Genomic DNA, 14278 nt, shown 5'->3' with positions numbered 1-14278 from the left:
CACACAGTCTCCTACTCACACACACACACACACTGATGTACGCACTGAATCCGCCTCTGAAGTGCTTCTACGAGCAGATCCACTCCTCTGTGAAAGGCGTGTTTGTGTTGGGACAAAGAAAAGAGGGAGAGAACGAGGGATGACAGAGAAGGGGAGTGACAGAAACTATTACAGTAATTCCCCGTGTTGCTGCCTGGAGATACGCTCTCCATCGCTCCTCTTTTATCTGCTCCCTCGCTCCTCTCTTCCACGTCTCCCCGTCTGTCTGCGGCGTCGCCTCCTTAAGTCTTCCCTGTTTTCTCTGCCCTCGCCGTAGCGCCTGCTCACCTGCGTTATCTACCTTTTATTTCTGCGTGTTTGAGTTGAGGAGGGTTAGCGATCCAGCTTTCTGTCAAGTCAGGCCGACTCATCCGTGCCTTAGTTACAGTATCCATTTCCATTCACCCTGTCGTGAGGTCACTCATTCACACAACCAACCCAGTCTTTGGTATAGTAGCAGCAGTTCGAGTCAATCATTCATTACCCCAATGCGATTATTTGCTCATGTCATCAACCAGTAATACGTTGTCGTAATGTTGTGTGATGAGTCTCTTAATGAGGAAGTACCGTACGGTATTAACTCATCAATCCTGTCACTTGGCCAGCTGGTTTTAATTTCTTTGAAATGTATTTTACCCTTTTTCTACGTGACTCATTCATTCATGGTGAATATTTTTAGGCGCTATTTGCTACCAGGTGTCAGAAGCCAACAATCCTATTTGCACCCGACACATTAGATATCGTATATCTAGCCTACAGTAGATGACCTTACCAAACTGCAACTAAACATATTGGGTCAACTTAGTGTAAAAATAAGCACTGGACTCAATCCCTAAATTTCCTCATGATAGTCCATATTTTGACCCATTCATCCACCACAACACTGCTACTCTTAATATCACTGCTCCTCCTTAATCTGTCAGCAAGCTAATTATTGCTAAATGAAGTAGCATAGACAAGTTTGCCAGGTGTAAATACACAGTTACATTTACTATTTGTTAGGGGTGTGAATCTTTGGCTTCACAGCCATTCGATTAACGATACAGTAGTTGGCGATTCGATTCAAGGACAATTTTTTTTAACGATTCGATTAGATTCTGTAAACCACGATTCGATTCAGTAACTTGTAACCAAATTTCTATATCCATGAAATAAACATGCAATAATGTGAGTGAGACAATCTGTATTCTTCTGAATGGTCAAAAAATAAACAGACCACGGAATTACTTATTTAACATATTTATTCTATAAAGCAGTCCTGCATAATATTTCATGCTGAATACAAAAATGCAATGCTCAGTTATTTTGAACATTTTTCAATGGACTACATGCTGGCAGGGGAGAGAGTGTCTTACACCTATTAAAACATTAATCATAATTAAGAATCAAGATTCATACGATTAAACGCATTTATATTGATTATTGGAGTAGCCAAAACGATTCATTCTATTTATTAATTTTAACAGATGGATTTAGTTGAATCTATAGGACTGACAATCGATTCATCAATTCATCGAATGAATCGTTACACCTCTACTATTTGTCCATCCAGGCAGTCAGATTAAAATGATCTCAGTGCTGTGGTCAATACAAATTCTCACATAGCCATAGTTCTTCTTCCCATAGGGCTTCAATTAGTTGAGGAAGTCACACACCTATATTTTATGTCTCTTCTTTGTCTCCATTCATCTCTGTGTTTAATTCACTCTTGTTTTCTCTCCTTAGACACAGTTGAGCGAGGGCAATATCTGCACACCTCCTTTGCAGCAGAATCGGTGAGTTCAAGGGGCATCTCTTTTTGTCTTTATCATCATTATCACTATTAACAGCTTTTACCCTGTTTACAAAGTTCTCACTGTAAGAATTCTTTGTTTGGCGTATCAAATGAATGACATATAAATGCCTTAGTTGATCAATCATTTTACAATAGCATCAATCAATTGTACTTTAGTCACAATATACAAAAGCTTTAACAAAGACGATACAGTCTGCGTTCTTTAATGCAAATGAATGGTGAGGTTTAACATTTTTAATAATTCTATGACGGTGGAATGAGAGCAGCCACTTTAGGATGGGTGTAGCTCAGTCAAAATGTAGGATTTTGAACTCAAAGTATTTCGTAAAGAGTCTAAAGACTTTCGTTTTCACCGTCACTACGGCCCAAGTGAAGTCACGATGTCATCGTCATCGAGTGCGAGGCTTTTGTGCACACAACTGGGTTCCCATGGTGCCAAAGCAACATGCTTGCGTGGAGTGCTCCACTCTGCAGTGGTTGGAGTGGAGCAGCTGTGGTTGTGTTTATGCAGATCACAGTGTGTTTCTGCTACTTGTTTTGGCACCAAATTGCACTTGGATTTCTACCTGCTCAGACAACCACTTATCACAAACACAAGCACAAAGAGCAATTGTGTGGCGTTTGTTCCACGGGGAACCGTCGGGGCCCTCGAAAGATATTCTATGAAATAGTACTTAAAAGTAATCTGTTCTAATTTTATTTGATCAATTCATAATTTAACTACCTGAACAAAAATGTTTCTGAAGAATAATAAACTCTTCAATTCTGTCTATTCAGTTTGTGTTGGAATGTCAATGGTTAAATGAATTGTCGGCCTATCACTGCGATATCTATATATATATATATATATATATATATATATATATATATAATATATATATTAATATTGTATGTTGCACTTGTGTATCAAATTAATCAAAGTACAACCTTTAGTGTGATTAAAGCAGAATCTGTTCTGGCTGGATTAATGAGTGATCCTTATCCTCAGATGCTTCCCTAAGATTGCATGTCTTTAGCCGTGCTCGAGCATGAACAATGATATGCGCTCCATCTACAGCCTCCAAATTGATGAGCACCCTGCTCAATAGATCAAACACCTTACCTTTATTAAATTATATTACACTATGTAAATACTGAGTCCAACGAAAGAAGATACGAAGGAGCACAAAAAGGCCTGCCAGATAAAGCCATGAACACTGTTCTGTTTGCAGAGATGAAGCAGCAGAAGGAGCAAGTAAACGCCAAAAAACTGGTACCAAAATTGCACCTTGCAACACGATCAATAGAATCTCATCTGCATCAACCCAACCGACCTCGGCACACGTCTTCACGTGAAGCCACGTTTGAATAATGGCTATATAAAGACGGACAACAAATATGAATGCCTGAGTTTGCACCTCTGCTCCACAAAATCAGAGCCTGAAGCGTTTGTGTTGCGTGTGCACAAGTCTTATGGCTTATATGAGTGAGAAAAGAGCGTTTACCAGGGCCACAGTTTGATCACATTTTGAGTTAGACATGACAGATATCCCCTAATCGCTGAGACTAATGGGACTAACACAGCCCTATTTGCTTCTTAGCCAGGCACACAGACACATTCATGAGCACACGCTTAATCGCAAACACACACACACACACACACACACACACACACACACACATATAGACACACATCTGATACACATACCCACATAGAGCTACCCCGGCCAAACATCTGTGGCTGTCCTCTGCCTACCATCAGGCTCATTCCAAAGCAATTTCACACAGCGATAAAACAGCCACACTGTCTGACAGCCAAGGGGGAGTGAGAGGGAGAGGGAGAGAGTAAGTGTGTGTGCATGTGTGTGTGTGTGTGTGTGTGTGTGTGTGGGGGGGGGGGGGGGGGGGCTGTGTATGTGTGAACAGTCAGATGTGAGAAGATGAGGATACTTTGGGCAATGAGGCCAGTGCTGCCTGGCCGATTAGCAGATCGTATGCCATTTTGGATGGGTATTGAATGTAGGTGCGTGTGCACGTGCACGTGCATGTGTGTGGGTGCGTGTGCGCATGTGTTCCTGTAGCCCCAGGAACATTTTAGTCTTCCACAGTTTTAAGGGACTTTAAGTACTACGGTTCATTGATAATCAGGGATATAAAACATTTGTGTGTGTGTGTGTGTGTGTGTGTGTGTGTGTGTGTGTGTGTGTGTGTGTGTGTGTGTGTGAGCATAATAAAAAGCACAAATGTAAAACTATTCAGACAATCAACGTCTTCCCGCTGAAGATCGTCTACTAAAAGCAAAGCATAGTAAAAATGATGTTACGGTGGATATAAAATCAATGACATGGAGAGAGACGCCCAAATGTTAAATCACAGCCAGTAAAGAGACGAGGGCTGCAATGGATATCACTTCATATGAATCAAGGACATGATTTTCTTTTTAATAACCATGTCTCTCTTTTTTCTCCTCCTCCCGTCGCTGACCCTGCTAGAACACCTTGTCCAGTAAGGTCATTCACAATGGCCTGAACCCTGCTGACCGGCTGACCCTGGGTCTGGTGAGGGTTTGGGGTGCAGGCAGCGTTGCGATCACACAGGCGAACCTAACAGACGGAGCGGGAACGACACATCCGCTGGTCCCGCAGCACGACCTTCTATCTCAGGTCAGTCAGTGTAGTCATGGTGTAATTAACGTAGTTCTGTAAATATGTGTCTGTTTTAAATGTCAAGTTATTGTTCAAGTTGGATCGATAGCTATAGTGCCCACCCTTCCCCCAAGCTCAGGTTTGGGATGACACTTTCTGCCATCGCATGCGTCCTTCATGATACACTCAATTCAGCAGACTTGCGACCACAAATGCCAATTCAAGGTTATTTCCGCACACATAATGTAGTTGAAGAAAGAAACTGATAATATGCTGTTGTAACCTGTGTATTAGATTGTTTTTATTTAATGGACGGCTAACATCATATTACTTTTTTTTTTATGAAAACAGAAACATTCCCAATTCACAGTGAATTGCCCTACAGCATCTGCTTAAGATCGCCTCAATCCGTTTTTCTTTAGAAGTCTTCTCTGATCCTTAAGAACATAAAGACCTGCTAGCAGGGATGGGGAAACTGTGATGATAATGCAACAATGCTAACTAATACGCACATATCCCGGCGCATCCCACAAACTCACTCTAGCAACATTTACGCCCTAATAACCAGTGTTGGGCAAGTTACTTCAAAAGCGTAATGCATTATTTATTACTTGTTACTGTCATTTCAAAGTAATTAGTTACATTACAATATTATTGTCTTTGAATTGTAAGGCATTACACTACTTTTACATTACTTTTGCATTACTTTTCGCCAAAATAAAAGGATCTATTGTTCTCAATAGATCTTGTGTTCAATGCAGCTCATTACACAGCAGGATGTGATGTTTTTCGCTTCAAAATAAAAGAATGAAAAACGGAAAAATTACTCGTATCCCGTTATTCGTTTTAAAAACGGAAAACGAGAAACGGAAAACGACTCGTTAACTGATATTAGATATTGTGTTCATGAATGGGATTCGGGGATGAAATAACAGGGCCATTTTTCATTCCAGATTTGCCGTTTGTCTTTTTTAATGACCCTGAAGGCGCTGTATGCTGTGAAATTACCTGAAAGCCTACCTGAGACATTTAGGGGAGCTCTAAAACACTGTTCATAACCGCTCTGACAGCGTCTGACGCTCGCGTTTTGAAATAAACCTACTGTTTTAAACTCGCACCAAAAGCGTTATGACGCGGACATAAAAGCGGTTCAAAACCGACAGAGAGAATCGGAGCCTCCGCCTCTTCGCCGCCGCCCCCTCAGCTGTTGATCCTCGGTGTGCCGGGTCGGCTGCGCTCTGACCGACCGGGAGCCGCTCCGTGAGTCGGTGTCCAGCTCATGGAGCCTGCTAACAACAGCGCTTAATTAACATAGTGTAGAGTCACACAGACCGGCTTTCACACTTTTCCAAAAGTGGACCATATGCCCATCTCGCGATCGCGAATGTAGAGTCAATTGATTTCGGGTTTAAAATGCATTGTAACGCACGTTACTGAGATTTGTACCGAGTAAAATATTACCTTTTTTTTTTTTGTAATGCCTTACATTACCGCGTTACAAACGTAATGCATTACAGTAATGCATTACTTTTGTAACGCGTTACTCCCAACACTGCTAATAACCCCCAAAATAAACGTATTAATCACTGTCTAACTTGCTGACAGTCGGTGTTATTGCATTTAGCATGCAGGGTAATACAGTAGCTCAGTGAGCCTCCACCCCGCCACGCTTTGTCATTCGATCGCTGTAATCAAGCCTGCGTTCCCTCCCGACCATGTCGTTGTGTAATGAACTCAGAGACTCGACTCAGGACAGTGATTTTTAAAGCTGCTCATATAAAATAATTGTGATTTCCTCTCGCCCGCTCCATCATCTGCTCCGACGGTTCAGCTGGAAAGAAATGTGATAGAGAATCAGGAGGCGTCGTGAGCACAGTGGCCTGATACTCTACCCACAATGCCTTAATTCATTTGTTCCAGAGAGGCGTTTGTAGTGGACACTGGCGTATTGTCAGTTCTTTACATCAAAGGGAAATCCACACAGTGTTTGTGTGTGAAAAAAATAAGAGGGAAGGGAGGGTCGAGCACTATATGGCAGAGCAACTCGGGGTGAAGGACGGGTGATACGGACGTTCACTACAGCGTTGAGCAGCAGCAGAAAGAAGAGACCAGGCGGGGGTTAGCAAGAGAGTGTGCGTTCCCCTCTCCTCGTTTGACCCTGTGATAAAATATTCCTGTCGAGGTTGTGTACTGTGCTCAGTGCACTTATCGGGAGCATGAAAATGATAGCTGCAGCAGCTCCATAAATAATCGCAGGTGAAAAAGCCCGGAAGCCTATGATTTATACTGTTCTCGGGGAAGACGGACAGCAAGAAAGCAAGACGAGACGGCAGGAATTGCAGATGAAGAAAGTCAGAATGACAGAGGGATTTCTTGTTTGTGTGTGTGTCTGTGTGTGTGTGTGTGTGTGTGTGTCGGGGATGCAAGGATGGGTAGAGAATAATGAAAAGTCAGTCCAACTTTGGAAAGGAGGGAAGGGAGGACAGACAGCGGTGGAGAGAGAGAGAGGGAGAGACTGCATCACAGAGAACAGATGGAAAGAGAGAGGTGACAGAGATAAAAAAAAGTAAGAATGAAAGATGGGCAGAGGAAGGGCAGAGAGGAGAGAGAGAGACAGACAAAATGAGGATGACACAGTATGCGCATGGTAATAAGTGGCTTTCCGTGCGAGACAATCCATCCATCTCTTTAAGTATTGTGTGATCGGGTAGCAACTTGAGAGAAGCAGTAAGCAGCTGGCACTGTGTCATTTAAATACAGTGAGGTGGGAACGCTTCTGAATCCATACAGGCCCTATTCATTATGACACGTACAATATATTGCCACATGTGCGAGCACAGGCTCGTCTAACCTCAACCGGCACTGTTTACACAACCACTTTCCTTTAAATAGGAGAGGATGCACAGAACAGGAGGGATGCGGTGCACATTTTTCACACGCGTGTCACATTTCGTTGACTTATGAAGGGCAAGTTGCTTTTGTCTCTCCATTATCTATGCTCCCCGATGCTGTGCAGGGTTGCATGGGGGCTTTGCTTATGCAGAATGCATTGTGCAAAGCGGAGGACAAACCTGCACGGACCACAAGTCTGTCACAGGCTTTACAACATTTAAGTGTTTTCAAACCCATATTCACAGGCAATTTAGAGTCACCCAACATGCATGCCTTGGGATATGATGCCAGTATAGACATCAAACATTACAGTCAAATCACATGCATTTCTTATTTTACCCATACATGACTTAAAAATAACCTTTACAACACCATAAAGGCAGCTAACAGAAGCAAAAGCAGACGATGGAATGTCTTCATGATGTGTAGTTAGGGTTTCATATCTGTACAATCAGATGATGTATCTCTCTTCTTGTGTCTTTAGGAGCTGGAAATAGATGCTTCTTCAAAGTCTGTTCGTGTGGATCAGAGTTTTACCATCACATGGAGGGCCTAATAAACCGAGTTCAGCTTCTTTTTGTTTTTTTACAAAAAAATGATATACTTGTACATAATGGCCCGTAGCATTAATTATGATGTAGGGAGAATGCCATGATTTTTTACCACAAAGCCGTCCTACCCTCATTGGTGAGACATTTGTTTACACGCCTGTACATTAATTAACATTTCATCAAATGAAGAACATGCAGAAATATAGCCAAAAACAAATCACGTTTTTACAATTCATCATTGATTTACAGAACTACAAATTATTAAAGTGCAGCTACAATTTCAAATAAAAGTCTTGTTTCTTTTTTTTACCCTTTTTATTATTATTTTTTTTTACAAATTAAACTAAAGGTTTCCATAGAGCTATGGAGTTCTACATGAGGTGATGCTATACATATATCCTGCCAATAGTTTCCACACTATTCCAGTCATTTACAGGTGGGGAAATGCGGCAAAAAGATATACAGATTATAAAAAAAAATCAGCTTTGCATATGTTTTATGTGGAAGGAAATGTATTCAACATGTTTGTTTGACCTCGAGGACACATACATTGAGATGGACATTTCTTTTTTTTTGTTTATTAAAAACTCGTGCTAGCTGTTTCTAGCACCCGCGCAACACAAAGTAAATGGGGGAGTAATTTCATTATTTGACATTATGAATTTAATTATTACTAATTAACTTAGTTTAAATTGACCTTGGAATTATGACCATTCACAGTTTAGTTTTTTAGCAAAATGGTTTAAAATTAAATTATTATTATTTAATTATATTATTATTTTTCATATAATTATTTTTTTCTTTTCTTTTCTTTTCTTTTCAAACTGTCAGTTTAATCAACCAAAACATTAAAATTTTGTCCAGCATGTTGCACTTTTTGTGCTTATTCTACGCGACTAAAATTCAGTTCGTCTTTCTTAGGACAGGGAAAAATATTCTACAATATAAATCATTTTCATATTATCTATTTTATAGTGCAGGAAAGACATTTTAAACAGATTTAGGGCCACAACGCATGCAGAGTGAGTCATTTTATGAAATTGTTTTGGCTCTCATTTCACCACACATTAGTCGGCAACCGACTGCTGCACAAAATAAGCAAACAGGTGTTTATAATAAAAAGCCAGACTTGGTGACCAGTGGAAAGCAACATCTAAAGAAGAATGATTGTGATAGGCCGAATTGGAAATGCCTGGATTCAATAGACGCGTGATGCGGTGATGGGTTCCCTGCAGGGCTCCACTCTTCAACAGAGTAACCACTAAAGTGGAATTATTATATGCCGCGTCAAATTTAAGCACATTATTGTCTGTTGCCGTGTTTCAGTATACATGGCCCCCCCGCCGTGATCCCGCAGAGGCACATATGCAGACATCAGTACATGTATGGGTGTGCCAGACACTAATTATAGCTCTCACCTGCGGCGAGCCGTCTACCTGTGCTTTGTCTCGTCCCATTACTTCTCCATATAATGATACAGTCATCCATTATTCAACCTGCAGTAGATGTAATGATATCAATTTAGCCACGGGCACCTCAAATTGATTTCCACTCTAATCGCCGATGCATGGGTGAGAATGTACGGGGGTGCAGCTGGATGGTGGCTGCGTGGGCGTGTGTGTGTGTGTTACTATGCGTTTCTGCCCCCCCAAAAAAGTTTGGATTTGTGATGACTCATTCCAGCCCGTCTTCAGGTAAAATGTGATTTTGAAGAGAAAAGTTTGGACTTTTTTGAAAAACAAAAGCCAGCCACCCGCGAGTGCCAGCGGGACTAATTGAGCAGGTGATCCGTCTAGGCATTCTTCCTGGATTCGTACCGAAGTCACAACACTGCCGGTGGAAGAAATCGAAGCGAGGGGAAGAGAAACCTCGGAAACAATCTTTTTTACCTGTTCTTCCACATTCATACACCGGTGCTCTCTGTTTTTATAATTATAAAAAGAACAAACAGTATAACTCTCATCTTGCTGGAGAAAGAAACTCAATAATGAATTCCTCCTGACATGTTTATCATTACAATGTGTTTCTCTTTTTTTTCCTGCCAGAAATGTGTACAAGCTACATCGGCAGACTAAACCACAGGGCAGTCAAATTCCCAGACATAAAGGGGATCTCACATCTTTGTGTGCCTTGATGTGCCAATGACAAAATGAACCTTCCTCGCTTGTAGGAGTAAAAAGATGAACAAATATAAAGGGATGGGAAAATTGGTATATCTAGAAAACACAGGACTTATACTGCTATGATTACATATGAAGCAATAGATGGACAGTAAGAATGACATTAAAGAAAGATCGACCCTGAAGCATGAGCTACGTTTCATTTCAGAGCTCTTCAAAGTAATACGTTAAACATATGTTACCTTCTTCCCATGCACTGAGATAACGTGGCCCTATACTCTTCACAGATGGTCTCATTAATAGCTCATTGTCCATAGCTCATTGTGTTTTTCAGCGACTTCCTGAAAGAGAAGCCGTCTTACCAGACAACACGCTTTTAAATGAGCTGCGGTAACAATGTGTGGGGTGACTGACGGATACAAGTGTGTCACACATGAAGGGGAAGACGATGAAACGACACGAGAGAAAGCGGGAAAAGCGCTTTGACAACTTCAAAGACTGTCATGGGTGTGTGTGTGTGTGTGTGTGGGTGTGTGTGCACAAATGTGAAAATGTGTTTCTTTACGTTTTTATGCTGGTGCATGTTAAGGTGTTTTGGAGATAAAAAATAGAACATAAAAAATATTGTAGTGACCTGTGGTCTCCTGGAGCTCTAGGATAGCCATTTACATTAGTACAGAGACCAAAGGAAACTATGTGTATAAGCCAGAGACTGTCTATAAACTACAACAACAAGGTTGCTGCCATATTTATGGCAAGACGAAACATTTTCATCATTATGTAGCATCCTTGTTATCTGTTTATTGCAGTTAAATCACAAAAAAATTGTAGTAAACCAGCCGATGTGTGGCTTGCTATTCACAGTGATTACAGTTGTTTCATTGTTGATTCTGTACATCTTTGTACAGGCTTGTGTGTAGTAAAAAACATCTATTTGCTGCCTACTACAGAATTCTACATGTTCATTGTCATCTTATTCTTATTTTGAAAAATGGTATTTAGAGTGTGGAAATGAATGGAAACGAGACAAGCCTCTTCTCTTATGTATTCCTAAAGGCTCTCTTTCCCTGGCATAAAGTGTAGGTAAGAAAAAGATTACTATCCACTATCTCACTTTTCTCCATAAGCACACGTTTTCTGTCGTCATTTCGTGAAGCCAGCAACTGTATCGACACCCCAGCAGCACCAGAGCTGACAGGCCCCTCACAGTCATTTTCACCATTTGACAGACACCTACTCTCTGGCTAACACACACATGTTATCTCACCCGTTAGTCATGAGCCATTTCATGTGTGCTGACACCACGCTCCAATTTTCCCTTCACCTTCACTAATATGCCGCTCATTTAGGGGCCGTCATACACGCCGACAAGCCATACATATCTGCCCGCTGGGAGCCCGCCATGCTATAGATGCTGCGCAGCATTAAAGGTGATTCCTGACCAAGAAGAAATGAAAATCTTCCAAAAATGACTGAGATGATAAATGCATCTGAAATAAGAAGAAAAACCTCAAAGAGAAATCCTCCCTCCTCCGGCAGCTGGGGGTGCAAAAGGAGCCATAGGGGGAAAAGAAGAAAGAAAATATTGTAAAAGAAATCTTCTTTAAAGTTGTTAACGCCTTTGTATTATGCACCCTCTTGGATGATTTAAGTCCGCCATTTTTTTTTGGCATTGTCATCCACCACTTTTCATTTCATCCTTATTTGTCAGCGTGCCCTTGAAGTAAACTAAAGTTGACTATTATACATCAATTCCTGGCTGAAATGCCACGTTTCCCTTTTGTCAAACGATTCTAGGTTGCAGAGGAATTTCGTGTACAGAAGTGTAAAGCTGATGACGCCATCACAGCACCTGCATGAGTTTTTTCGTTTGCACTTTTCCACTCGGCTGCTTGAGTTGAGGCTTGTCAAAGCATGAGATAAATGGTATTTCACACGGGCAGTCCGCTGGTGGGTTGTGGTATTATACAAAGTATTGATCTAAACAACCCAAAACAACACTTACATATGACTGGCTGTATTCACCGAGAGCAACAAAGCAGAGATAATTGTGCATCGGACATAATTAATTAAAAGCACAAATCTGAAGGGATCGTTTCAGACGAACGGCAGACGTAAAGGTTTTACAGTTTTCTTCCAACGGCAAAGGCAAAAAAAAACAAACAACAAACATAAATCTGCACAGAGCACTAGACAGCCATTTCATTTGAGAGGGAACAACTATAATTAATAAATGCCATTAAAAGGCATCTGTCGAACCGTCGCGCTACCCCTTCAGGTGCCGTGGCAATCATGATTCCCACAATCCCCGTCACCGTGATCATCACTGTCATCGCTCTGAAAATGTCAAACATAACTTCCTCACAAGAAATGAAGCAAAGAAGAACAAAGCTCTACAACATTTTGATGAGCACTGGGGTGAGAAATGCAGATTTATTGTACATTTGGTCAAATCAGTGCATCGCATTTCCTGCGTCTTTGACCTTGTTCTGTCTCGCTTCTACCAAATACTTGCTTTCCGCTGACTGACTTGCTGAACGTTAGTGAGTCTGGCGAGAGCCGACTGGTGCGTCAGCAAGAGACCGACTGTTTCTGTCTGCTTTGCACTGGCTTACAAACCAATTACGCACAATGAGCCTAAGGTGGACAAAATGATGTTTTCTCATGTGTTTGGCCTTGCTGCACAGGAAGGTGAAACTACTTAGGAGTCTGTGAAAATATTAGATAAGATTATATATGTATATAAATTCTTTCTTTTTTTACGTATAGAGCGTTCATGGGAAAAGACATTTCTTCCTGGCAGCCAGCAGATTGTGGATTAAGCACCAAAGGATGGCCACACGCACACATCTTCACAAATCACATCAAAAATGGCAACAACGGCGCGCCCACGCACTTACACACTTACACAAACATTCTTCACAAATCAAATCAAAAACAGGGCAAGCATGGAGGAAGAGCGATTTGCCAATTGGCCAGACCATCCACGCAGAAAAGGATTTAAATATCACTGGAAATGGGGCCAGTGTGATTGCATCACTTCCGGTTCAGCAGAGCTCGTCAAATGCCTCTGGTGGCCGAGCAATCCAATACTCCAGATAGTATGCAAAAATGTCACAAATCACCCTGCAAGGGGGGTTCACTTGCAAAAGGGAAATTCGAGTCAAGCTGGCCCAGCAGTCTTGTCGAGAGTAACACGCAGTCAACACATTCTGCCCTCGAGTGTATGGACTTGTCTAAAAACACCAGCTTAATTACATGTAAAAAACATAAAGGGTCAAACTCAACTCTATTAACTCCCGAATTACAATTTTGTGCCTAAGCTTTCCTCATCTGAATACCAGAGAAGACATGTGACAGCTGCTCCCAGTAGCTGTCAGCTGATAAAACTGGGACAAGAAGGGAAAAAACGACGACCAATAAACGAATGAATAATCCCCGCTCATTATGTGTGCAGAGAGGGCGGTGAATTCTCTGTTTATTTTGGGTTTGCCTCCATTTACTTTTTGTCTTTTTCTCTCTCTCTCTCCACACAGCACCACAATAGAAACAAGGGGACTGAAGCATCCACAGAAAATGACACATACATGATTCATACACACACACCTCGCACGCTTTGTGTGGGCTCGGCCACGTTAGCGGTAAATACGTCGCCGCATTTTCGGCACGAGACGAAGAAGCGGAGCAGAGGCTGACAGTCGTGATGCATCGTAGTAATTGCAGGGCTAAAACGGGAAACGTGTTTTATTTAGTTTGTGGCTAAGTGTCGCCATGACAACAAACATTTCACCTGACATTTATAAAAAAAAAAAAAAAGGAAACGCTGGGATTGCTTTCCTCATTTTAAAGTCCACACATACACCGGTAAATACCAATCGTGCATTTAAAGTGCGATTAGGGGCTGAATGTGTAAGTGTAAACACTGATCGGTATCCCAACCTCTTGTTCTACAGGAGACAATGAATCCAACGGGGAAATTGATGTTGGCTGAGTTATATGTGTTAAGATGTGTACGCAAAAGCCGCAAATTTCATACATGCAGAAAATTGTGTTCTTCCTGGGACCAAAACGAGAAAACAAAATCGTAAAGTATCGTTTCATTTTGCGATGTCAAATCCAATGTTATGCATGTGAAAGAGTAATAAAGTATTAATGGTATAATGGCTCAGCTGGATGTAGACAGACAGGGTTTCTTCAATCATGGCTGAATAACCTCTATTGCTGCTTTATACATGTTGTGGAAGATACGCCAGGTAA

The 14278-nt window shown here is 41.5% G+C and overlaps 1 protein-coding gene across 1 annotated transcript in view; it reads left to right on the top strand.

The window, feature by feature from the left end:
- Window positions 1-8188, top strand: part of si (sucrase-isomaltase) — a 56977-nt gene extending 48789 nt beyond the window's left edge. Inside the window, exons 45-47 of the mRNA XM_084020108.1 lie at window positions 1765-1814; window positions 4306-4476; window positions 7835-8188. Of these exons, the coding sequence (XP_083876234.1) occupies window positions 1765-1814; window positions 4306-4476; window positions 7835-7906 (293 nt within the window). The 3' untranslated portion in view covers window positions 7907-8188. The remainder of the gene's footprint in view (window positions 1-1764; window positions 1815-4305; window positions 4477-7834) is intronic.
- The last annotated feature ends 6090 nt before the right edge of the window (window positions 8189-14278 follow it).

Source organism: Eutrigla gurnardus (assembly GCF_963514095.1).
Source record: "Eutrigla gurnardus genome assembly, chromosome: 10".
Classification (NCBI taxonomy): Eukaryota; Metazoa; Chordata; class Actinopteri; order Perciformes; family Triglidae; genus Eutrigla; species Eutrigla gurnardus.
Note: the sequence above shows the minus strand (reverse complement) of the source record. Positions and strands in the feature narration are given on the sequence as shown.